Source organism: Lathamus discolor, chromosome 5 (assembly GCF_037157495.1).
Source record: "Lathamus discolor isolate bLatDis1 chromosome 5, bLatDis1.hap1, whole genome shotgun sequence".
NCBI lineage: Eukaryota > Metazoa > Chordata > Aves > Psittaciformes > Psittacidae > Lathamus > Lathamus discolor.
In genome coordinates, this window is record NC_088888.1 from 3,901,188 (window position 1) to 3,927,327 (window position 26,140).

General features: G+C 43.3%; 1 protein-coding gene across 6 annotated transcripts in view; it reads left to right on the forward strand.

Annotated features, from left to right (window-relative positions):
* The first annotated feature begins 7,560 nt into the window (after window positions 1-7,560).
* PLB1 (phospholipase B1) overlaps window positions 7,561-26,140 on the forward strand; it is an 82,731-nt gene continuing 64,151 nt past the window's right edge. For 2 of the 6 annotated variants that reach the window (XM_065679455.1, XM_065679460.1), the window contains exons 1-14: window positions 7,561-7,861; window positions 12,038-12,075; window positions 13,747-13,810; window positions 14,281-14,339; window positions 15,806-15,846; window positions 16,734-16,777; window positions 17,696-17,780; window positions 18,315-18,366; window positions 19,533-19,613; window positions 20,227-20,289; window positions 21,570-21,652; window positions 23,856-23,934; window positions 24,584-24,688; window positions 25,624-25,716. In XM_065679455.1, coding sequence (XP_065535527.1) covers window positions 7,813-7,861; window positions 12,038-12,075; window positions 13,747-13,810; window positions 14,281-14,339; window positions 15,806-15,846; window positions 16,734-16,777; window positions 17,696-17,780; window positions 18,315-18,366; window positions 19,533-19,613; window positions 20,227-20,289; window positions 21,570-21,652; window positions 23,856-23,934; window positions 24,584-24,688; window positions 25,624-25,716 — 936 coding nt within the window. In that variant the 5' untranslated portion in view covers window positions 7,561-7,812. Of the gene's footprint in view, window positions 7,862-7,947; window positions 7,976-12,037; window positions 12,076-13,746; window positions 13,811-14,280; window positions 14,340-15,805; window positions 15,847-16,733; window positions 16,778-17,695; window positions 17,781-18,314; window positions 18,367-19,532; window positions 19,614-20,226; window positions 20,290-21,569; window positions 21,653-23,855; window positions 23,935-24,583; window positions 24,689-25,623; window positions 25,717-26,140 lie in introns of those variants that run through there. The other 4 variants (XM_065679456.1, XM_065679458.1, XM_065679457.1 and 1 more) reach the window with 4 other exon arrangements.

Genomic DNA, 26,140 nt, shown 5'->3' on the forward strand with positions numbered 1-26,140 from the left:
TCTCCAATCTTTATTTTCTCCTTTGCTTGCTGTACAAACAGCCCTGTGGAAGCTGGCTCCAGCAGGTGTGGTCTGTGTATGCACTCCTGGGTGTGCCACTTTGTTGTGCTAAAAGGACCATTCCTCAACTGAAAGCAAGTTTCCAGGTTGTCAGTGACAGTCACATCAAAACTGGCGACCCCTCCCAACCCCCATCTGCATGCCTTCCCTCTTAGGTAAGAACAGAGATGCCTGTTGAGATGACACCCAAACTAGCCATGGGTTTGGTGTCTTTGTGCCTTTCTGACCTGGGACCCCTTTGCACATCTTTGTCAGGGAAAACTAATGCATGATAGTAATTGCTGCTGGCTAGAACAGCCCCCTGCTTTCAGGGCAGCCACCATAACTCTCCTCCTCTCTTCTGGAAAAAGCTCCCTGAGTCCCTGCAGCTCTCCTCAGTGTTTCTTAAGCTTATTGTTGGGCTGGTTGGGCTGCTCTGAACTCCATCTTCCTGAAAACGCTGCGCTGCTGCCCCAAATCTGGCACAAGGTTTAGCATCAGTGAGAGCTCTTTCGGGATAAAGCATAGTAATGACCTTCTGTGACACACTTATGACACTCCATTAACATATCCCAAAAGAAAGGTTTGTGTATTTTTTGTTGCAACAGCAGCATTCAGTTGACTCATTATATGATCCACTCTAATTCCTCCAGATCCTTTTGTGTAGTACTGCTGCTTAACCAATTATTCCAAGTCATTCATTTGTGCACTTAATTTCTCATTCCCAATCATAGTACTTTGCTGTGTTTTTATTGAATTTTATCCAGTTGATTCTGAGCAGCTTTTGCAATTTATTGAGATCACTTGAAATAATAACGTGCAGATTAATTGTTCAGAAAATCCTATGCACAGGCCCATGCCTGCACCCGTAGCCGGTTCCAGAGCCCAGCCTTTCCATCTTAAAAACAAAGGCCTCTAGCACTCGATGGCATTCTTGCAGCATTCAGCTGAAATGTCAGGATGAAGCTTGGCAAAGCTGTGAGTTTTGGAAGGCTCTTCCACTGGAGATATGGAATAAGAGCATCTGTTCAGCTGGCAGTGGCTTTTGGTCTCCAATCATCTAGCGTTTGCTTTGAATCACTAATAGTTTTTGCATTACTACTCATCTTCAAAGCATGCAGTCACTGAAAACACGCAAGCCTGAAATCGGCTTCTGCCTCTAAGGGAGGAGATGGAGCTGCTGTTGTGTGATGGTACACCCCGACCACCACGGCTCTCATCAAGAATCCCCCGGCCTGGCCTTCTCCTCCTAAGGACTGGAGCTACAGCTCCATTGCTATCACTTTTTTTCCCCTCTCCAGCCGAAAGGTCCGGATACCCCTCGTGTTCAGGAGTGAAAACGTAGGAATTTGGTGTCCTCTGGTGGCAACTGGGAGAGTTACAGTTGGCGAAGCGAGCGTGACCTTCCAAAGGCCAATGGTCGTTCAGGCCAACTGGCCGCACGCTCTGGGCAGAGCAGTGATATTCCTTCCCACCCTGCTCTGTAAATACTTCTAGTCCAGGCTAGCTTCTGTGGTTTCTGTATGCTCACCCCTCCTATTTATTTTATGCCTGGTTAGCCGCTCCCCTTTCTGGAGCTGTGACTTGGGGTTCAAGATTGACTTGATGGGGTTTGCTCTTTCTTCCCCTGTGCTTTCTTTAGCTCACAGAAGGAGCTTCTGTAGGCACCTCTTCACAGTTAGTGATGGCTTTAGCTGCATGCCCTTGCATGGCCCCTTAGTAAAATAGGTGTGCCTACGTCCAAAGACCTTTTAACCCACTTCTTTGAGCGCTTAATCTATCACCCTCAGGCTTGCCCCAGTGTGGCTCCACTCGCTGGGTGAAAGAACTGGTGAGCAAGAAGACACAGAGCACCTGGGCAGCCTGTGTTTGGCTCTTTTAGCCACAAAACAGGTGAGAGCAGCTCAGAGCATTTCATAGATGGTGAACACTAGGGTGGGAGGACTTTTGCCACAATTTGTGGTGTATAAAGTACGTAAAAGGAGCATGCCGAGCCGTAACCTCCAGGTGCTTCTGCTGGATATGGATGAAAACTGATCAACCTCAAGGACCTTGGAGGTTAAAAGCTTGTGTTTGGTGCGACTGCAGCCAGAGGAGTCAAACTTATGACAAAAAGCAGCCTTAACTCCTCTCCTCATTTCATTCACTATGCTACCACCAGTTAGCCTTTTTCAAGGGCAGCGCACGTATTAATGATACAGAAGGAATACAGCACAGCTGGGGCTAGCTCATTGAGGTCAAAGTGATATGCTCTCTGACATGTAGAGGCAGGCTGGGAGACAAACATCTGCAGGGGAGTGAGGTAAACGGAGTCTTTTGGGGTGTGGGCAGCTGGAGTGGCAAGGCTGGGACACCATGGCACCTAGACAGGCTGACCCCACGGAGTCTGCGTGTTGTACCTTCACGTGGGGAGAGCTTCAGAGAGCGCAGTCAAGAGCTGCCCACACAGCTGCTGCAATTACAGCACTGGCTGTAAACGGAGCCCCTTTGTGGCGTGCATACAAGCAGCAAAAAGCTGGCACTGCTCTGGGAGTTTTATAGCTTAATGGAAAAGAATGGGAGAAAGGGAATAGTAGTGCTTCCGTTTTACAGAAAGAACACAGCACTTTGAGACTTGGGCTGCAGTTCACAGAGGTATTTATCTAGGTGCCTGATTTCCATGCAAATCTTTCAGAATTAGCTACTTTGGATGCAAGCATCAGTGAGCTCACCCAGAGACTCACAGGAAGACAGCATATATTTCCTGGTCCCTACTTTAAAACTCCATCACTGTCTATCAGAGGCAGACAGACTGCTTCCCTTAGCTATCTGCCTTCCTGCCAGCGCTGCTCTCTCAAGGCTGTGGTAGCACTGGTGGACTCTCCCAAGACTGTGGCTTTAAACAGGGCTCTCCAGAAACGAGCATTATCTCCTGATCTGATAACTGAGGGGCCAGCTGAACATGAGGACAGGGGAAGTAACTGGTCCCCATCTTCTTCCTGCTTACAGACTCAAAACAAACCATCACGTTATAGAAAAGTCAGTAAAAAGTCTTTAGCAGGTGATCTTTAAACCTTGACTTCTGCTGTTGTCTGTTTGTTCAGAGCCCTCAGCTGGCTTGCAGCCCTTATGAGCTGGCCTACAGAAGGTTAACAACTAGTAGGAGAACCTGCTCCCTCCTTCCCACAATCCTGGGCCATTTGCCCTTGTGGAGCAGGGGGGATTTCTGCTTATGCCATGGTCTGCAGCTCACCTATATAAAAGGCCCCGAATATGCTAGAAAAGGCAGTGAGGAGCAGTTCCAGCTTTTGCTGTGAGCATGCATCATGGTTTTATGACAAGTAGTGAGACATGAGGGAGCTGTGCCAGCTGTCTGAGCTGCAAAGGCAGGCTAGGGTACCACCAGCCTCCCAGCAGTGCCAAGCACATCCTGTGGAGATGGACTTTGTGCTTTACTTTGGTGCCAGCCTCAGGTCAGTGGCTAAAGGGCTTGTGCCCTTGCCAAGCAATCAAACAGGGGGGGGGGGCGGGGGGGAATGCACCCTCCTGCAGTCACAAGGAAGAAATTCTCAGTTTCATTCACTTATTGTGAGGTTTCACTGTAATATTGCTGCCTTCATCTACTGCTGGGTGTTTGGAGGAGGCTGCTGCCTCATAGGCTCATCCAAAACATGGCTATAACTTCAGCAGTGACCTTCCTTATTTACTTGCTTATGGCCACATCTCAGGTCTCTGTAGCAGCTCGGCCAGTCCAAAGTACCCAAGCACCCAAGTGAAGAGTCCAGTGCTCCAGTCATGTGCCGAGCTTAGAAAAAACCATTACAGAAGTGTATCTGGGGCTTTGTGTTTGCACTTTCTTTACAGGCATTCCTTTTCGAAAGCCGTTTTACAAGCAATTTACATCCTCCTCGTCTGCAGCTCCAAAGCTTGGGGCGTTTTTAAGAAGGGCACCAAGTATTGCAAGGCTTTTCACCCACTTTCCATAAGTTGACCATATGCAGGGAGGTGCCTTCTAACTCCTGCCCTAAACGGCTAAATTAGCGTTTGGTTTCTTGTGTTCTTTTGAGTACTCGCATCCTCTCCAGCAGGTGGTAGCAGCCTCCTTCAAGCTGCGCAGCCCTCCCGCTTATTGCTGCGGCATTGCTGCCCGGTGATCCACGTCCCTGGCTGTCCTTGGCCTCGCTTGTCCCATCCTCATCTGCACGCCTGGGTTCTCCTGTGGAGGAAGATCTGCTGTTTAGGTACAGAGAGCGCACTCGCAGCGTGAAGCGCAGCAACAGGAGGCAGTGGCACAACAGCATGAGGAAATGAGAAATGTCTCGCAGTTGCATGTGATTTACTCCTGATGGTTTGACAGCACTGTCATGTGAAGGTCTTGTAGATAGAACAATACAATACATCCAGATTCAAGATCTAAAGCCTTGGGTAGGCAGTAGAATTGGCTGAAGCACTGACAGGTCACAGACAGGCTGCATCTTCAAATGAAACGGAGAATCAGTCTGCTTTGTATTTCCACTATGTCCTCTGTTATACCTGTGTAATAGGATAGTTTTGCACATACAATAACATGATCCTCTGTTATATGGCCTCTGCTTGTTAGATGCTGAGCGAGTTGCCTCCCTAACTTACTCAGTAAAAGGCTGTGCTCATGGTGGTAAACACCATCCGTTCAATTATGAGTGGTTGAGTGCTATGGGGTTTTGTGTCTGGGTTTTGTTTTTCCTTTTTTTAGTGTGCAGCCATTTACTCACTATTTGTATTTTAAAACACTGGCTCTATAGGTGAGGAGGCAGATAGGTTGTCAGAGTTTCTGGTGCTCAATATGCTGTATTAAGTAAAAGGAATGCAGGAAAGAGCTCTGTTTCAGTGAGCAGATAAGAAAAATCTTCAAGACAAGGTAGAAAAATCCCTTGGCTTTCCTGGCTGTAACTCCCATAGCAGGTATGAGAGGTAAAGCTCTAGGTTTATTATAAGCCACCGAAAAATGAAGCAATGGGCCAGGAAGTTTGGCTACTATGTCTGAATGCATATGTTTGAGTATCTGGGTGTTGCTTACTCTGAAGCTGAGACTGGGACCTGACTTTTGTTTTTGTGGTGTTTTGCACTGTTGAGCCGAGATGTATTAAACAGGTCCTTCTCTTGCACCAAGGCGCAGAACTTCTGCTCTTCACCACCAACTCCCATATAAAGCTCTTCTGTGCCAGTTGTGTTATGTTATGAGCCTTCTCCATCCAGGGCAGGTGCTACGAAGGCTCACACAATTCAAGCAGGGTTAGTTACAAGGCCCAGCTAAGTCCTTGTCCCACCTGAGCAGCAGCAGGGTGATCATTAGGTCATCAGCTATATGGCTGCGGTTCCCTAGGATGTTTAAACCACCATCAGCTGAGGGCTGTCTCATGGCCTGGAGCTCTCAGTGCCTTCTGTAGCTGCATCTAGCTTTGCTCTTATACTAATGCAAAAGCTTTAATTTGTCTCTGACACCTTCTACATCTAAGAGAAAATTCTCCCTTCTCTCTTTTGCAGGCTTCTTTGATCTTTGCTGCCACTTGCTATTTGCTGTTCAATCTAGGAGCTATTTTGATGCTTGAGTGGTGGGAAGGAGTGTTTACGGAAGATTTACAAGCCTTGTAGTTAATGCTGTTTTCTTTCTGGAGCGTGTCACAGTGTCTAAAGGCTAAACTCTGAGTCTTGGAGCTGTGGTTTATGGCAAATGTTATGAATTAATGCTATCTTCCTTCCTGTGTTTGGTTGGTGTACGATGAGGAAGACACTTTCTGGGATTTTAAACATGTTCAACTCATTAAGTCTGTTTCTCAGACTTGTTGATAGCGACAATTCTCTGTCAAGGAGTGAATCAGCCACAAGCCCTTTCATGTAATGACAAAACCCACCAAAGGTAAGTCCCATTCATGCTGATACTGTGCAGTGCCACTTTGACTGACAGGTGATAATAGCCCTGACCAGCCTCACCTGGGACCTTCCTCATCCTGCTTGTCTGCCTGGGAGCTCCATTTCACCTCAGCCCAGACAGGGGAGCTGTTGACTGGTGTGTCCTAACAGTGAGTAAGCTTCCAATTTTTCGTTACCTTACTGGTCAAAGGAGTCTGGGTGCTCAGCTGTGTTTCAGACTGTGAGATCCACAGGTGGAATGAGCTCATCCCTCCCAGACTTGAGCATTTTGCTGTGTCTGAGTTGAGCAGCCCCTTGCACTGGTGAGGTTTGTGGTATGTTTGTGCTGGCATGAGCTTGGAGACTCAGGGGGTGGAGGAATGCTTTCCCCTGTCTATGCAGATTCCTTCTTGCATGTCGCTGGACAAGAGCTGTTTGTGTCCAGAATTAGTATTGCATTCCTGGTTTTGAAAAGGAAAGTGGGCATAAGATCTGCTTCCAATGTGTTCCTTCCAAGAATGTCAGATTTTAGTCATGAAACAACAGGAAACCAAAATAAACACAGCCCTTTGAAGGATGGGTTAGACTGCCTGAGGTGGGTGTGTCGGTGGCATTTAAAGCTATTTATTCGAGCAGCCTCCCATTATTCATGTAGGAGCTTTATCTGGGTGTCAATGGGCTCTGGGGAGACCAGAGGGTACTCTGGTGTTTTGTGTGAGGGCAGCAGGCTGCTCTTCAGAGATCTGATCCTGTAATTAAGGCATAACAGTCTGAATGGGGAGTATCACATCACAGTGTAACCAGCATTTCTGCGTGCTCCCTGACCCTGCAAAAGTGCCCAGGCTACTGCAATAGCATTCTAGGAAGGGGTTTGGAGATCCCTTTGCAGAATGAGGGCACAGTTACTGATCCTGCTTGTCCACCAGTTCTCTGCCTTGGCAAATACTGGTAAGGCGTACCTCAGTGAAGGAAAACTCTCAGGAAGCACTGCCTGCATCCTATGGGCTGAAGCTGTGGAGGAGGTCTTTAACACGCCTGCTGCCAGGACTGGTGGTGCTTAATGGTTTGTGTTATTTCCCTCAACACCTCTCTGCTTCTCTCGCTATTGAGGAACTTCATGGTCTCAAGTGACACATCCCTTACTTTGTCTCACTTTAGGACAAGCTTTCACAGCACAAGGCAGACCTGTGCTGCTCTGCATCACAGTTTGCTGCTGCAATATGTGGAGGCTTACTCTCCTCGCTCAGGTCACATCCCTCCCATGCTCTTCTGTGCTGTGTCTGGTGCTGTTCATGACCCTCTGTCAGCCAGTCAGACTGAGGTGTTTGGAGTTACGGTGCATTAAATCAGCTTGGGAAATGAGCTGGAGCTAATGGAAGAGAGATGAGGCTGGCTGAAGGCAAGGAAGGAGCAGAGGCAGGGAAGGAAACAAGAGGAAGAGCACAGCCTTCCTCTTCATGTGGGTGTGAGCTGTTACATGGTTGGTTGCCCTTGTTGCCCCAGGAACAGAGGCTCCTTCCCTGCCTGGTAGAGACAAACTAATGCCAAATTAATGTGTTCTGTATTGACTGGAAGAGCTTTGACCCTGCTGGAAGCTGATTCACGTGATTGCTGTCCCTTAGGAAAGCAGCCAGTTCTCTCTGAGCAGGTGAGAGAAGCTGTGCCACCTCTGTATTCCTTTGACCCTTGGATGGGGCAGCTTATAAACGGAGATTGCATGTTTCTTTAAGTTGGATATCACTGTCACTTTGCTTTCCAAAGGTAAAGAGCCTAATAAGTTTTATGGCTGCTGAGTTATCAGCTTGTTAAAATATAAAGGAGGACAAAGAAGAGAATTTCTTTCTTCACAGCCTTAACGTCTAACAGAGAGCACTCCGGGATTATGAGTTCATAGAGGCACTTATCATGAAGCTATTGTTAGGCCTGTTGTTCCTTTCGTTGCTCTTCTCCAAAGGTAAGTTTTGAAAGGCCTTTGGATTTGAGTTACACAGTATTTAGGAACTTCTATTTTTAGGTGTTGCAAGGTGGGTGTATAGCAGGAGCCTTAGAAGCAGGATGAAGAAAATCTGTGAGTAAAACTGTGATCTTGTATGTAATTTTGGGTATGTTTGATCATTTTCAATAAAGATATATGCATTTGCACTGTTCTGGGGATGGACTGCATCTTAGGCAGGCATGAAGGCTTTCTGCTAAAAAAAACCCATCAAGTAATTAGACTAAAGGTGAGATCTGTCCCAAAATAATGCACAAAGTCAAGAAAGGGACAGAGGTTTTTCCGAAATTCATATTTACAATCACCAGCTTTTTGGTGGTACAAGCTTGTGTGAATGGGTTAGGCAGCATCCTGGTACTGAAGGCATCGTTGTGCAGATTCCGGCAAGTTTCAGGGTAGCGGGAAGTCTTTTTTTCTCTGTACTGGGTCTGTGAAGTCCATGTTTGGTTCCAGAAGCCAGTTTTATAGGTGCTCTGGGACTAAAAATGTTGTGTATATTTTGGCCTACTTGGCTCTGTGCTTCAGCTTTCTGAATGCAAAGAAGCAATGATAGTGATAATGCTTTAACTTACAAATAGGTAAGTATCTTCAGAGGCTTGTAAGGTGCTCTGATAAATAGCTAACTGTTAGGAGGTTTTGATTCCTAAAATAAACAGCAGAAATGGTCTCAGCTGAGCCTTTTAATTTAAAGGAAAAGAAGCATGGTGACTACAGTTCTGTGAAAATTTGGTTGAGGGAAAATATGTCGATTGAGAGCAGCCCATAAGAATTATTGGCTGAAAGAGGTTAACTGCAAGAGCAAGGGAGGGGGGGAGTAGAACCTTTCTCTCAAATCTGGGAAAAATTGCCAGAAAAATAATTCACCTTTTTCTTGGGATGTTGAGAAAATGAAAAATACAAACTAGAATTATCGAATGGTAAAGTAAGGCAGTAACTATAACAATGGGAGCAGCAGGAGTTGAAGGAATCATCCTATGGGAAGCCTAAATCCAAAGCAAATTGAGAAAACTAAAGAAGTTAAAATTTAATCAGCCGAGCCAAAAAATGAATCTGAGGGGAAACAATGAATTGTTTTTGAAGGAATAACACCTAATAAATCCTTTTTTAAATACATCTGAGGCAGGGAGCCTGTAGGGGTGGCCGATGTGTAAAAGAAAGCTGAAGCCCAACAGAAAAACTAATTTCTTCTTTGGTGTCTCTGCACCTAGCTTAAAAACAACCTTGCACTTGGAGCTGTTCAGCATGGGACAAGTGGGGAAAGGGTCAAATCCTTTAAGTAATTGATAACAAATGGCAAAACTGCCAAGATTAGATGATATCCACCCAAGGGGATGAGCCAAGCAGAAATAGTAACCTGTCCGTTGTATTAACTGTGGTGCAAACTAGTTCTTGAATCAGTATGGTGTTGGGAATGGCAGATGGCAAATGGGAAACCAGTTTTTATAGTGGGCTCTGTTTTAGGGGGATCTGGAGAGCTGCAGAGGTAGTTGTACAAAAGCAGCAAGGTTGTCCTCTGCACTAAACAAATTGGTGACAGCAGTGTAAAGAACTGAGTGAACTGACTTGGGGTAAATATATAAGAGGGGACCTTCCCTGTGGATGAAGAAAATCCATGACAATGGGCATATGCCAATGGATTAATTCTTCAGCTGGGTTGTGTTTGTATTTCCACAAATCCTTTTGAGCAAGAGCTCTTAAGGAAGCCAACTCTCATGGTCTAAGAGTGAGGACACCTTTGTGTGCCCCTGGTTAAAAGCTGGCGACTGAGCAATCAGATTGCAGATTCAATCTGTGAGAAGAGGGGAGAGTGAACCTGCAAAAGCTGCACTGGGACGTGGGCTCTCCATGTATTCAGAAATGATCTGAATGCTGGTTGGCTGATGTAAAACTATATAGGATGCTCAGAATGAAAACTTAAAAGTAATACATACAGGGAAAACTTACTCTAGCTATGTGTACACCATGGTGAACTCTAAATCACATACTGCTTGGTCTCAGAACATAGCTGTCTGAAGACATCAGCTCAGTGTTAGAAACAGAGACAAACAATTTCAGGAGTCAGGGAAAGAACAGGATAGGAAAACACTTCTGCTGCTGTGTATGGGTCCATACTTCATCTTGACAGCTGTCTGCATGAGGGAAAGCTAGGAGGAGGATAGAGGGGAAGAGTGCTCAGACTTATGAAACAACTTCCACATGAGATCAAACAGACTCACTTCAGCTTGGAAGAAGGATGGATAGGTGTACGATAAAGATATACGCACGTATGTTAAATGGTGAATTTTGTGGAAACGGGGAAATGACAACTCTTTACAAGAACAAAGAAATAGATCAAATTATTAACAAATGAGATTACTTTTTTTGAACTCTACTAAATTTTGAAGCACCTTTGCCACCGGTCTTGGGGAAAGCGAAAAAGAGCAAAAAAGACAGGAAAACAAACAGGCAAATTCATGAAAGGAAGGGCTCAGGGAGTTCTCTAGCAGTAATTGCTTTCTGAGGGACATGGTGTAGCACTGATAGTTGAAAGAATAAAGCATGGAAGTATAAATGTATTATTCTTTCTTTAAGCATCTGCATCTGGATGTTGTCAGAGGCAGAATCTTATATTGGATGGGACCTTCATTCTGACACAGTACAGCCGTTCTTAAATGTTTGAAATATTAAGGGATTGTTCCCTGCCCTCCAAGACTCCCTCTAGCCCTGGATGCTGGGATTGAACCCTCTTTTTCCCTTGATACAACCTGTGGATCTATTCTCAAATACAGTTGAAACTAAAGTTCTCAAAGACGCTGAGTTTCTGCAACAGATTTGCACGATGCAGGCCAGTCTCTCATTGTACATGTCTCCAGTATCTCAAACAGAAGAGCTGGGGTTCTGCTTACTGTCCTGAGTAAAGCATCATCTAGAAACATGGACTGAACAAACACAGATTTTAAATGACAGCCAGCAACAAGTGTCCCAAATTACTATCAAGTACAGTAAAAGGAATATAAATTTGCAAATGGCTCATGCCTGAAACACAAGTGGGGAAAACCCCCAAATATATGGAAGTTGCTGACAGTTACTAAAGGTAACTGTAGTGTGACTCATGAGACAGGCTGAGGTGGACATGGGGAGCAGTAGTGGCCTTCTTCTACCATGCTGATCTCTGTGTGCACTGGTATCCTCGTCCTGCTTGGGCCAGGCATGCCACCTCCTTGCAGCATGAGTGCTGCCAGCTGCCCTATGCACAAGCATATCTCACGTGCTGCGCTGAGCTGACTCTGCGTTTTTCTCTTGGCAAAGAAAGACGTACAAGCAGAAGTATGCAGCAAGACAAAACGTTCCAGAACTAGCTCCTGGGTACTAAAGGGCAACTATTCCAAGCACAGCAAGACTTGTTACGAGACTTGCTGGATGCTGATGGCTTCAGTGTGGCACAGGTAGGGACACAGCTGTGAGCATGCTTTGAAGTTCAGCTGAGGATCCAGACCCAGACTTCATGGTTACCTTTGTGGAGATTTTTAGGATAAACCAAAATATATGTGTATAAGTCCAAGTGTATACTCAAGGAAAGAGAATAATGTCTGCTGAAATAGCCTGTGGAGCCAGAAGTCAGGTCTGTAGCTATTTAATCTGTCAACACTCTCAGAGAAGAAACTACAGATGTTTCTGTACCGCTACGGCAAACTCACAACAGTGTGATGTTGCTGCCTGAATGTGGAAGATGAAGATTAATGTGAATTGCTCTTTCTAAGGAGTTCCACCTCGTACATGTCCAAATGTCTTTAACTTTAGGCAGAATAAGACTACATTGATATACGGAATGTACTGAAGAGGAAAACAGGTAGAAAAGGCCTGCGAAGGATGAGGTTGGTTGAGGAGATCCAGAAGCAATCCACCACCTGTGTGTATGACTTCACTGCATTCCACTGATTTCAACAGATCTCACCTGCTTATAATAACTAAAAGCTTATTCTAGTATAACAAAACTAAGAAAATACATTTGTTGGGATGAGCCTCACCTCTGGAAAGTAGGGCGGAGGAGCAAGGTTCCTCTTCTCAAGATTCTGTGCTTTTAGGTATATTAAATCTACTGAACTGTTTTTTATTTAAGAAAAAGGCAGTACAGCTAACTCTTTTAATGTTTTTAAGGTAACGCAGATCATCCGGAAGAATGGGGGAAACTGAAGGTAAAGTATGAGTATGGCTCTTTTTTTCCCTTTATTCAGTACCTGTCATCACCTCTCTAGCTGTTGCTTCCTCTGAGGCAGGCAGAAGAATCAAAGGTACAGCTTGGCGCTCTAAACTGTTTAATTCTGCAAAGGATAAATGCTAAGCATATGATTCAGCAATGTAATACTGCAGCTGCAAGATTAAGGTACCTGATCAGGAAATCAAGGTTTCTCAGAGCAACATTTGGTATTAGGTTGCATATCCTGTAGGTAAGTAGTTTGTGGTTAGCACTTGTTCCTAGATACTCTGTTGCTCTTTTAGAAACACAAGGTTTAACTCTTCCATGTGCTGAAATAGTGCAAAGTGTGTGCACCATTAAATTCCTTCAACTGGGGGCTAAGGGGGTGTGTGGGGACTGTGGTGGTCCTTGTTGCAATGTAGATTTTGCCATTACATAGCAGTGATGGTCACCTAGCCAAGTATGGTCATAGTGACAAGGGAAGCCCTAGCCAAGCCACCTCAGGGAGGTTGTCTTTCATCTGTCTTTAAAGTACTAGATGTTGGGCCATATCTGTGGTCACATAGATGTCATTCATCTGGATTTATGCAAGGCATTTGACACTGTCCCCCACAACATCCTTGTCTCTGTAACTGGAGAGGCACGGATTAAACAGATGGACCACTTGGTGAATGAGGGATTGATACTGGGACTGGTGCTGTTCAACATTTTTGTCAGTGACATGGGCAGCTGGATCGATGAACCTTGGAGACAGGCTGAGAGAGTTGGGGTTGTTCAGCCTGGAGAAGAGAAGGCTCTGGGGAGACCTTAGAGCAGCTTCCAGCAGCTAAAAAGGCCTACAGGAAATCTGGAGAGGGACTTTTTACAAGGGCTTGTAGGGATGGGACAAGGGGCAATGGCTTTAAACTGACAGAGGGGAGATTTAGATAAGGTATTAGGACAAAATTCTTTATTGTGAGGTTGCCACTGGCACAGGTTGCCCAGAGAAGCTGTGGCTGCCCTATCCCTGGCAGTGTTCAAGGCCAGACTGGATGGGACTTGAAGCAACCTGGTCTAGTGGAAGGTGTCCCTGCCCATGGCAGGGGGTGGAACTGGATGAGCTTTAAGGTCTCTTTTAACCCAAACCATTCTATGATTAATGTTCCTAGTTGTACTGAGATGTCTCTCATGCTGGGTGAAAAACATCACTCACATTCTTGTCCCAAAAGCAACTGTTTTCCCCCACCTCTTTAGTATTTTCATGATCACCTGGAAATTTTGCCGGTTGTCATGGAGCAAGAATTGGTTCATTCTGCCTTTCCTGTTGCATACTGGAGATGAGGCTTTTTGTTGTGTCCATTGGGCGTCCCTTGGCATGTGAAGATGCATGCGGTAGCTGTCCTTATGACACCTTTCAGGTTAAACGCTCAGCATTTACAGCAATGGATGTACCAGTTTATACTCAGCACATTTAATCATTTGCTTAGGCCAAGTTCTGGGTTAATCGGTAAAAAAGCTGTGGTGGTGTGGTTTTTTTTTTTTTGTTTGTGTGGTTGGTTGGTTTTTGTTCTTTAAAATTGTTAAATGAGTAAGAGCTTGGTAGTGTGTAAAAATGGAGCCCATGGGACCCTTTCTTTCGCAGATTTCCTTGTTAGATCTAAACAATCAACCCTATTTCTTTATGTCAAAGGCTATAAGAAACTTCCAGCTTTCATGTGAGCAGGTGATGTTACCCGAGACCCCTGCATCTTCAGGTTTGTGTTTGATGTTATCCTTGTAGAGGCTTTCCCTCCCAAAATCATTTGAGAATGGGCTGGGGGAGAAATCAGCTGTTTGAGGGGATGCATATATGTGGGATGTGAGGTATAAGTGTAGGTAGATTCTACCATTTCCATAGTTATTGTTCTAATCATAATTGCTTTTCTACCTTAGTTTCTTCAGCTGCTAATTGAGGATGCTACTATTACTTCAGTTATTCACAGCAGTGTTCTGTGATCTCTTCTTGCTTGATGGTTGAGCATTTCAGTGCACCTAAGTACCCAAAGTATTTATTGAACACCTGAGTAAAGTTTCTCATCCTCTCTGACTGATTTAAAACTGCCAGTGGAAACAATCGGTATAGACTAAAGTTTAATTAATTTTATTGTTTTAATATACTGGTGAATGTAATTTTCTGTTAAGATTACAGCTCTTTTTTAATCTGATGTCTTTCACTTTTCTGCAGTTCATACTCTGAGGCTAGCTGACATTAAAACAGTCACTGCAATAGGAAGTTTGCAAAGAGTAAGTACAAGCGGGAAGTGTGCTAAACATGACCCATTTCCTTCCCTATGATGGTGAAGTGAGCTGATGATGTAGTTTGGGGTCACAGTTAGGGCATTCAGGACTTGAATCTTTCCACAATCTTCAAAGGCTTCTGGTGAAAAAGGACTGGAAATACCTGCTGTTCAGTGTTTCAGTATAACCTGAGACTAAAAATAGCCAGCTGACTTCGTGCAGGAGGAAATGTGATCACAGTGCTCTTGCAGAGAGCCATAATATTTGATTAGCGTGCTTGGATTTTCCTAACGATGAGCATAACAGATCAATTGACTGGAAGAAGAAGATGGGAAAATTCGGACTGGAAAAAAAGTATAATTTTGCTGATCACCAGTAGAACAAATTATCAAGAATTGCTGTAGATTTTCCATCCTGTTGAAACGCTTTCCATAGAAACTGGTTTCCTATCTAGAAGGCAGAAGGTCTATAAGAACCACAAAGATGTATTTCTGATGCATAAATCAGTGGGTAAAGTTCTTCTGCCTGTTCTAATACAGTCAGATGTGGTTGATCTTTACTTACCTTAACAGTTGGAAATGAATATCAGAAATAGATCTGAGGCCCAATTAAAAGCGTCTAACCACAGCTGTCAGTCTTTAGAGAACTATAGAAATGCACAATGGGCAAAAATCTGTAGCCATTGCAAGTCTACAGCTGCAAAGAAGTGGGGGAGATTCTGCTTTATCACAAAACAACTTTCAGATTTGAGGTGGTATTCATCAAGACCTCATACTTTTCCTTGGGATGAAAGCTTCCTATTAGAAATTCAGCACTCCTTGTGAGTACCTCTCTGAAAGGAAATAATTGTCTTAACTGCAGAGGCGCAGATGCATGGTCCTTTAGAGCAAGGATTTGGTCTTTTTTGCACTAATGTCTTTGTTGGTTGTAGATGGTGCCATAGAAAAACATATAAATGGTCTTCTTTTAAGGAATGTCTACTTCCCTAGAGCAAACATTTCTGTCACTGTCTTCTTCACAGGCCATCTGGAATCATTGATGTTCCTCTGGTGTGTTCAGGGTTTTTTTAATAGACACCATATTGGCTGAGTACCATCCGTGTAAATTGGCTAAATGACTTCTGGTAATGTCCCTTGTTGAAAAGGACTAGATCCTGAGAAATTTAGTTTAGAGCAGCATTTCATTTGACTGAATTTGTGTTCAGCTAGACAAATTGAATTTTAAGCCATGTGTAATACATTCATTAATGAAAGTAGTGACTAAGAAAGGATTACTAGGCTATGAAAATACAGTGTAATAAGGAAGCTCTAGAAAATAAGTGTGTGAGTAACTACAACACAATGGAGAAGACTATGTAGAAAAATTGCTCCATATACAGAAGTGGATTATGGTAGGGGTATGTACACATGTAGCGTACGTAGAGTTAGTTTACCCTTTGCTTAATGCTATTCTTCTTGCTTGCTTGTTCACAGACACCAGGATCTGGTGTACATCATGAGGATTTACTCCAAAGGTAACAATCATTTGTTAGCGTTGACAAGTGTCATGATACTAATTTGTACAGTATCACAGTGCAGGAATTGCACCCAAGCAAAATTATTATTGTTTTCTAGAGAGGAGGAGAAAGCCTATGTAAGATATAAAGCATTTTAAGATGCCGGATCCTTCTCAATCCTTAGTTAACAGAAATCCTTTCTAGTTTGCAAGATACAGAACTACCTTAGGGTTGCAATAACCTACATGATGAATCCTAAGTAGTGAATATCATCATCCACTAGTCAGAGACCAGAAGGCAGGGATTTATTATAGCAAAGAAAGCACCCAGGAGTCCTGATACTCTGTCCTCTGCTTGAATTATTCCCAGTGCTTCATGGACAAGCTTTACCCCATTTTCGTCTTTCATGCCCCCTTAGAAGATGTAGATCAACGAGTGAATATATGATGCAAGTCTGTGTAGCTCTTTTGTGTCACAGCATTCCAGATGAGGATTTGGCCCTGCACGGATGAACTTTAAAAGACTAATTTTCTCAAACAGCTGCAAAAACATCTGTGCCCACTTGTATGTGGGTGCCCACTTGTATGTGGGTGCCCACTTGTATGTGGGTGCCCACAGAAAGGTCCCTGCATTACTTGTGCCTATGCATAAGCACAATTACTGCAAAGTTTATAGTGTAGAGACACAAAACTTGTGATCGAACGCTGTGTTCTTAGTCAGCAGTAGCTGATGACACGATGTTTTGGAGAAAGAAAGTCCCCATTCTTAATTTCAGCAGCTGCAGTGAGCACCCATTCTGAGCTGTAGTGTAGCTAATAAGAAATCGAGGCTGTGCTGTAATATGGTTTTTTTTCTTTGAGAAATGGAATAACAGCAACTTCCTGTTTTCTCTTCCTTTTCTATAGCACAGGAAGGAGCCTCCTCGAAGTGAGCGTGGAAACTTTAGCAGGTGCGTCTTGCTGCCGCACCGAAAATGGAGCCAGTTGATTGAACAGCTTGCTGACAGGGGTGTAAGGGAAGCCTAAGGGACAATGTACTTGGGGCACATGAGTACAGTCAGGCTGGGTTATCTCTGCTGGCTTTAAAGAGGCTCTCTGGGTACAAAAACAGCAGTGAAGAAGGGGTGCTGCAGCGTGCTGCAAGAATCTTACATGAACAGCAGGGATTTTTTGGGCTGCTGCTACTACTCATGCCGCAGTTTCTGCTGGTGTGTGCCTGCTGTCCATGCTAGCCCAGAGAAATCTTGTGTGGGTTTGCCTGTCCAGCATTCTTCCTGCTGCCATGTGTTCAGGATTTACACTGGAGCTGCCATAAATGCACCACATAAATGAATTATTCATCCATCAGCTGGTTTTAGCTGGCTCTGAAGGCAGCCTGGACTTGCAGAAGGGTGTTGCAGGTAAAACCTTCAGGTCCACTGAAATGTTAATTTACGATAGCTCAAGGATTCTCCTTTCAAAACCTGCTTCTCAGTTTCTTCACATCACCTCCATTCCCCTTTGAAAGGGATTTAAACCTGTCAGCTCAGCACTGCAGGAGGCTGTCTCCAGGTAGACCTTTCCAGTACCTTCATACCTAGAGCTGCCTGTATTTAAAACCACCTACACCACTTGCGGCTGACATGAGAGATGGGGGATGGAGGTTTCTGACTGACCTGAGTCTGGAGGCAAACTCGGGCTCCAAACCTGCACTTCAGAAGGTGAGGAGCAAAACCATCAAGAAGAGTTGCAGAGGGGCCTTGATGCCTACCAAGAGATCCTCAGGCTTTATATTTTCTGGCTGGTTTAGTTCTGTTGTGTTTATAGTGAAATGGCAGAGTAACAGTCCCTTGTGGGCAGAAATCACCTAACCCGTGTATGTCTTTCAGCTCTCGTTCGCAGTTTTAATCCCTCAGTCCTACACCAGTCTCCTCTGCTTGGCACAAAGGGAGCGATACCAGACAGTCAAGCCACGTGAGTCTGAGGGTGTTTCACTGGGCGGTTGATTTGCAGCTGGCAAAGGGTAGGATGGGAGCCTTTTACACTGCAGCAGTTCACTGGACACCCAATATATTCAGTGGTGGCAGAGGCTACACAGACACTCCAGAGGCAGAGCCTCCCACTGTGGCTCAATTGTCACCTTTCAGAGGCAGAAGGAACAAAGCCCACTGTGCAATTTGGGGTCTGGATAATCTAACTTAAAGGTCTCCATCTTTATAGCTGTAAAACAATTCTTTTGGATCAGATAGAATTAGAGATGTGCCTACCAAGCCGTGTCTGCTGTTTTCATCTAAGTGCACATGTCTGAAAGTGAGATGCCTGAATATGAGCTAATTACTCCAGGCTCTCTGTGTAGCACAGACAGGTGCCTAATCTTAACACATTTAGGAGAGAAAAGATTAGTCCCACCTGAAGTTTCAAATGTTGCTCGATTTAATGGTAAAAAGCAGCCAAAGCTTTACATTTAACGATGCTTTCATAGTTTCTGTTTTCCTTTCTGCTTTTCAGAGACCTCCTGCATCAAGCTGAAGAAATAGTGAAGCTCATGAAAGAGAATCAGGTTTGTTTAAAGCACAGGACAATTCAGAGAGTTTGGTGTTGAAGCAGGAAAAAGGGAGAAATGTGATTAAATACTCTAACAGCACTCAAAAGTCTCTTCAAAATAGAAAATGGCATTTCTTGAGGTTAATGGACTTTGGTCTTTCTATAGTAAATAAGAATCAGTTTTGTACCTTTCAATTAAAGAGTTTTGTTCTTGAAAGTATCCACCTGGTTTATGATTGTCAGTCGCTGAAGAGCTTGGTAGGGAAGCCAATATGTTTGGTTCCTTTTGATCAAGGATGTGAGACCTCTGCTAGCTACACTCTCTAATGGTGCCAGTGCTTCTGAGAAGTCAACACCCAAACCCAATTCTCAGTATTCATCTCTTCAGTTTCCTCTTGATCTTTTAGGGTCATATTTTCCAGAAAGACAGAAAAGACCTAGATATGCTTTGGCTGGTGTCAGTGATTGACGCTGGTGAGACCTTGAATTATTACTCATGGCTGAGTGCTTTGTAAATCCCATCCTGCAATTTTATGCATTCTGTTTTCTTTTATTCTTAACCCTGAGGCACTTAATTCTGTAAAATGGCCTTGATATAATGGGAAAACGTAATTGGCAAGGAGATTCTGCTGTTGCCTCCTTGCTCTACAGGAGCCCGTTGGACTGTTTGTACATGGACTTGGCATACATTTGGGGAACTGAGTGGTTCGAACCCAAGCTCTTTAGGATTGGCGAGAACTGCCTAATAAACAGCTGAGCAGGGCTCTGGCGCTCAGATTTTTGCTCCAGTCTTCATCCCACTAGTGTGACCCAGTCTCAGCACTTCAGGAATGTTAACCCTGTCAGCAAGCTGTGACACTGATAGAAAGAAGCAGCATTAAGCTCTGTGCTAAGTTGTGTATGCTCAGCTTCTCAAATAGACTCCCTGATGGCAGAAGGAATTTCTGGCTCTCTCCTGACATTTTTATAGTTGACAGCTTTAATTGCAGCATTTGCTGTCTCCTCTAGGGAAGAGTGGGATGGCTTGTCAAGTGGAAGGGATCAGGACCACCAGGGTCGGGCCATGGACTACTGCTTGGTCTTCCTGATTTAAAGCCATAATAAATCTTCTGTGAGAAAGGAAAATATCAAACAGGTCTCTTATTGTCCTATTCCTTCAATGTCTTTATTTTTTCCTCCCAGATGATGGACTTCCAAAATGACTGGAAACTGATCACAATTTTTTTTAGTGCTGAATGTTCTTCCTGTGCCTCCACACAACTGGTAAGCTTTTAATGGGGTGGTTTAGCAGTCAAGGCAGGTGATTAAGACATTTCCCCCAGGTCTGCTCTCTTCCACAGAGAACCAAAAGAGTAGCTACTTTTGGGATGATGGAATTAAAATCCAGTGATTTCAGCTCCCTGCACATAGAATCACAGAATAGTTAGGGTTAGAAATTACCTTAAGATCGTCTAGTTCCAACCCCCCTGCCATGGGCAGGGATGCCTCACACTGGACCATCGTTGCCCAAGGCTCTGTCCAGCCTGACCTTGAACGCTGCCTGGGATGATGTGCTTTGTATTTGTAAACATCTGCATTTAATTTGTAATCTCAAGTCTGAGATGCCTTAGGAGAACAACTCTTACCTGCCTTCAAGTCTATAGATGCTTTTCATCCCCACCCGTGTAGTTTTTAATATGTTGTCTAATTATAGGCAATTAAATTGCAAAATTGGTTGCATGCTTTTTTCTTAGTGCTAACTAAGGTTGAATACAGAATATAGTGGTCATTGGTAACCTTTCAGTACACAGTTCAACACATAGGGTTTGTGACTTTGGGCAGATTGATAACTTTGGTTTTTCTACAGTTTTGATGACATTTCTTATTTCATTTACAGAAGAACTGTATATTGGACAACCTGGAAGAACTTAAAACTGTCTTGGATTTTTTTTATAAAAAGGTAAGGTTTATTCATCAACCTTGAATACCTGGATCCTTTGCTTTTTTATTTTTCCAGTCCTTGCTGGACTAGGGCTTGTACCACTGGTGTAAAACACCAGCTTCTTTGACTCCAGTCCACTGGCTCCATTCATTGTCACTAAGTGTTTTACAAGAACAGATGGGTAACAGCTTCATTTTGCAATACAAGCTGATGTGCCATTCACTGTTGGGGATGTGTGTGTGTGTGTAAAGTTATTTCTATGAAAAATGGAGTATATCTGTCTAGGTCTGAAAGCCATTCATGTTTAATGGGTCTGTTTGTGAAAAGAATGGATAGCTAATTATTGGATGTGTAGAGCTACCTAGGCAGTGTACAGGCTGCTAACTAGGTGATGGCTTTAACGGAGCAGGGAAAGCACCCATTAAAACTATGTTTAATAGATTTTTTTTTTTTCCTATTATGTGCTCATTTTAAGATCTCTGCATTTTGAAAGGTTTTCAAGCTGGGAGAGTTAGGAATTATCTGCTTATCTGGAAGGATTTCTAGGAAATGCTCTGTGTTTTAGTCTACCAATGAATAGTAGACTAAATACAGATATATCACTACTAAAGCAGACTATGAACTGTTTACATGAAGTATTTCAATAGCATTTTCCAAGAATTTTGTTTTGCTGGACTGAAGGCCTAAAGGGTACTCTAAACCTGCTGCAGTTTGATTGCATTAAGCCGCAGCCGCTCATTTCTCTGACTGATTTCAACAAATGTTGTGTATGGGTGAAGTTCCACCCGCATGTTCTCTCCAGATTCTCTCCACTGTTACATCCAGAGTCTGTTTATGTGCACTTGTAAAAGTGAAATATCATTATGTAAATGGAAAGCCGCTTTCTGCTTCAGGGAGAGGTGAGGTGGGACATGCGAGTGCTTGTGTTGTTATACAGGATGTTTCATCCCCAGCTTTGCATTGGTATGTTGCCACAAAAATGGTAATTCCTAGACCATCTGAGTCCAGTTAAATTGGCTGGTGGCCACTTTAGTTGTGTAAAATGGATTGCTGGGTCTCGGTCAAGAAGTCATGCTCACAAGTTATTTGTGAATGACGTGTAACAGTGTTCTAGGTGGCAAGCATAGGAGTAGGGCTCAGAATGGAAGTGTTAAAGATGTAGATCATTGATTTTACGCAGGCAGAATCTAGGGCCAGAGGTAATACATGTGAAGCTGTAGGTGTAATTTGTCATTATCGCTACTTGCTGATCTTCAATTGTAAATACAATGTGATTAATTATTACTTTGCTACTGCAGGTTCCCAGGGCCTTTGTAAATCTAGTGGACTCCACTCAGCTTACAACTTCATCTCTTGCATGCCATGATTACAGTCATATCAGGTAATAGAGGTTTCCTTAAGTTCTTGACACTGCTTCCTGCTAGTACTCAGGCACATAGCTATGTATGCGTATTGACTTTATAACTGAGGTAGAGTCTTCTGAACAGTTTTTCTGCCCTTAATACAGAAGTATAATAAAGATTTTCTGTTTCCACTTTGTTTCTGACAGTCTCTCTCTGCAAGGCATATTTTTACCAGGTGCTTTAATCCTGCCGAGCCTGATAATGTATGTTTAAAAATTGGGTCAGAATTGAGGGTGGGAAGAGAAAACCTTGGTGCTGTACAATCTCCATTCAGCAACAGCCAAAGCATTGGTGTGTTGTCAACAGTTTTAGCCACAAATCCAAAAGCCACAGCACCATATGGGCTGCTGTGAAGAAAGTTAACTCCATCCCAGACAGACCCAGTACTGTCTGTGATTATGGTCACAAGTCTGCACAATCTATCTGCCCCCGGCTCTTTAGTCAGTGCTACTTCTGCCCTGTAACTCTTGAGTCAAAAATTTTAAAGGCTCTTTAAAAGTTTGGGAATCAATGTTCACAAAACTGACAATTGGTCTAAGCACATTGTCAGGTTATGTGAAAACTACTGCTAGGGTGTGGTAGGATGGTGAACATCCAATCTGTTAGTTCCTTATGGTAACTGCATGCTTAGATGGTTTCATCCATCTTCCTTTCTCAGTACCTTGTAACAAAAGTGTGAGTAGCTTATGCCCCAATTTAGTATAGAATAGGAGCATGCACATGGACCGTTATGATGGAGTAGTTTACAGCTGATGAGATTACACTCCACCTTACTCCACAGTAATTTTTTTCTTGTGCCTGTGGCATAAAATACCATATGTACTAATATAGTCATTCTGAAGTGTTTCACAAGCTTTGCATGTATGCAACCCAGGATACATTCCGTCAATCAAGGAATGGGTCTGGCTGCTGTGTAACCATGTGCTTAGCAACGAGTATAAGCAGAATTCAAGCTTTCCTTGTCGAGAGTGACTGCGTGCAGCATTCTAGCTTATTTCTCCTGAACTAAGGGGGAAAATGTGAGACAGGTAGATAAGAGGTAGAAAAGATAGATTTAGGAATATGGGCCTTGCCATATGTTGAAGGTCTTAAAAATAGAATTAAATAGATCTAATCTTTTTTCCTCTGAGCAGTTTTTATATTTCCTTTTCAACTTCAGGCATTTTGATTTCTCACTGTCAGCATGGTCTTATAGCTGTGTTTATCTGCTGGAACAGTTCTACCAGTTTGCAAGCCTTGTACTTCATGGTCTGGTAAACTCCTGGATTCATCTGTGCCTCAGGCCCAGATTGTCTCCCAGATAAAGGGCTTGGCATTTGGTTATCAAGACTTCATTTCAAACTGCACTTTGAGCAAAAGCATAAGCAAGTGCCAAAAGATGAGATTTCAGGAGTTCAAGAGGACAACAGTGGTTGATATTCCCAGTCCCATATCAGTACCTAATTTTAAGCATTGAAGCCTGCGACATAATAGGGTTTTAAAGTTCCTTTCTTTATTATTTTATTACTAACTTACTCACAAAAAGGTGTTGTCAGTCCCTGCAGGTGGCAGGGGTTTGGAACTAGATGATCTTTAAGGTCCCTTCCAACCCAAGCCATTCCATGATTCCAAACCATCTAAGCAATTTCAACTGAGTATATCTTTGCTGGATATTATTCTTAGATGTATCCTATTTGTTCCTGTCTACAGCCTTGGGAGGTCTGGTTTTCCAGCTAGCTGCAGAAATATCTCACGTGCACATCTCACCTTGCAGGTTAGAAATCTGGCTGAGACTGGTTAGCTGCCTGACAGTGCCAGGCTATCCTTTAGCATATATAAGCTTTTACAACATTGAGCTTCCATTCACATTTCTAAATGAAGGTCTTGTGGCTGTTACTAAGGCAAAAGTTCATGTGGAGGTGCTTTGAGTGTGTTCAGTTTTCCTATGTGACTACAGAGAGGGAAATGTTTGAAACGTACTGCTGCTGCTATTTTAAGCCTGAGCATGCTGCTAGTTTGTAAGACCCTGTGCTAATCCAAGTCTGGTGTATTTGTCATCTGAATAGGTTTCCAAATGAAGAAGTAATTCAAAGCTCTGGATTTAGAAATATAGATTATTCTATGTTTATATAAAAAAATTAGGATGTTCCGTGTTTATCAGAGGTTCATAATGTCTTTCATGTTTTTTATTCATTTCTGCAGCATTCCAGGCAGGAATCAGTGCAATTGTGTTGGTGAACACTCCCCATTAGATGAGAACATATTGAGGTGGTCCTATTATGTATGTATGGCATCTTCTATGCTGTTTGGTTCTCATATTGCTAGACATGTCTATTCTTTTTCCAGATTGGTCTGAAGTGAGGAGTTAAGGGAGGAATAGTAGTGAGGAAGTTGAGTAACAGCCTTTTTACTACAAGTCTACAGCAATCCTGACCCTGTTTCTTAAATCAGGAATATTGGAGACAAGTTCTCTCTATACCTGACTGATCTTAGTATCTATTGAAGTTTCTAATGACTATATAGCTTTTTGGCAACCTAGGATTTGTCATATCCCATCAAAGAAATGATCCATCTTGTCCAGTAACCTGCCACATGGTTTAGAAAAGGGAAACCTTCTGTTAAGACTGATAGAGCTGGCTGGAATTCCTTTTAAAAATGACAGGGAAGCAATAAGCATGACATTTCATCGCCTTGCTAAGCCTCCTGCTCTTTCAGATTATAGTATATTAGTGTAGCTTTCTCATAGCTACAAGGAGCTTCCAATTATTGTTTAAAAAGATTTCGTTAAAATACTGTCTTTGTTCTGGATTACACAATTTTATTACTGTGGTTTACTAGAAATGGGGATAGTCTTTAAGCCGTGGCAAATTGCACACATATTACACTCTCTACCTGATAATACTTATCTGGTTAAATGTTTGTTTATTCAGGATGCTTGGGAAAAACTGCTGGAGTCCGAGAGGTTTGATCAAAAGGATGACTTCACTGTCGTTCTTCAGCCTTCTCTCCAAGAAAGGAATCTGCTGTTTAGACCAGTGAGTAAACTTGAGTTGCTCCATTCTTTCTAGCTTGTATCTGCTGAGATTCAGAGCACTATTCAGCTGCCTCTTCCCTGTCTAGGCTGTGTGTAATGCTAGAAGACAAGGGTAGCCAGGCACATGCAGAACACACCTCAGGATCAGACCACAGGGGTCCTGAGGGCAGAATTTGCTTCAAACAGCACCAGTCAGAGATCTTGTGCTTTTGAATGCACTATTCCTGGAGAAATCAAGTCGTGACACCTCTGTAGATTAGGTCACGAGTGTCGGGAAGTTGTCAGTGCTGATAGTTTTTCTGTATCTTTGTAGTCATCAGCATATTCATCCCTGATTACGCTCATGTGTGTTTGACAGCAAAGGCAAAAAGTGGGTAACAAGAACTATTTAAAAATGGGCGTGTGTGTGGGGAGGAAGGTTAAGTTATGGCATAGGTAAATTCTTTATTTCTTCTGCTTTGACACCTGCAGGCCACCATGTATAATCTTCCAAACTCTTCCAACAGTCACTTTCATTTAAAAACACGCATGATCTGTTAACACAAGTTCTGCCTGCTTCCACTTTTTAAATGCGTGTGTTAGCTATAGGAAGCGTTGTTTATTCCAAATCATTTATGTGATCACATCTGTGTGTTTCCCTCATCACCTGTATGTCACTGTATGTCGCTTTGTTGTTGCTCTGGTTGTCTTGTCATGATGATGTGCAGTTCCCTCACTGCTGCCTTACAGTGGTAGGTGCAGCAGTTGTTTCCAAGACCACCATTTGTTCTGTCTTAATGCACCAGTAGTAACTGAGATCAGCAACAAGTGGCTTAATGAGAGTACCAGATATGTGGATATGAATATTATTTTATGGCTTGAGACTTTTTCTGTGGAATATTTCATCTTTCCATACTCTTAAGTGTTTTCTAATGCTCAAAATGCTTTCTCTTTCAGGGCAGGGATGCTTTCATTACCACTTCAAAGACACAAGTGGAAACTCTGGAAGAAGTTTATACCATCATGGCTTTGGGTCTCTGGAACAACATGGTGAGTAGTACCACAGACACTGTTGCTTACTGGACTTAGTATGGATGCCTGGTAGCAGCTCCACATTAGCCAGGCTTTGAGTAGCGAATAGGCAGGGGAACAGAGAATATAGGAAAGAAACACCCCATGAGTGCTATCCTCAGCTTCAGGGAGACTGATCGAATAACACTAAACGCCTTACGCCCCCATGACAAATCTCCTGCTGTTCTGTGGCTGCTACTTACTATGAAGAGCTTTTTGGAAAGGTTTCCAAAGCAGCCCTTTGGGAAGTTTCATGGAGTAAATGAGCTGTGACAAACCCTTCTTTTGCTAGTTTAACTGCTGTGACAGGGCAGCACAGTGACAAGTGAGGCTCATTCTAACCTGAAATTACAGTGATAATACTCTTTTATATACTCTGTCATGTATCCTTTCCACTGCCTTT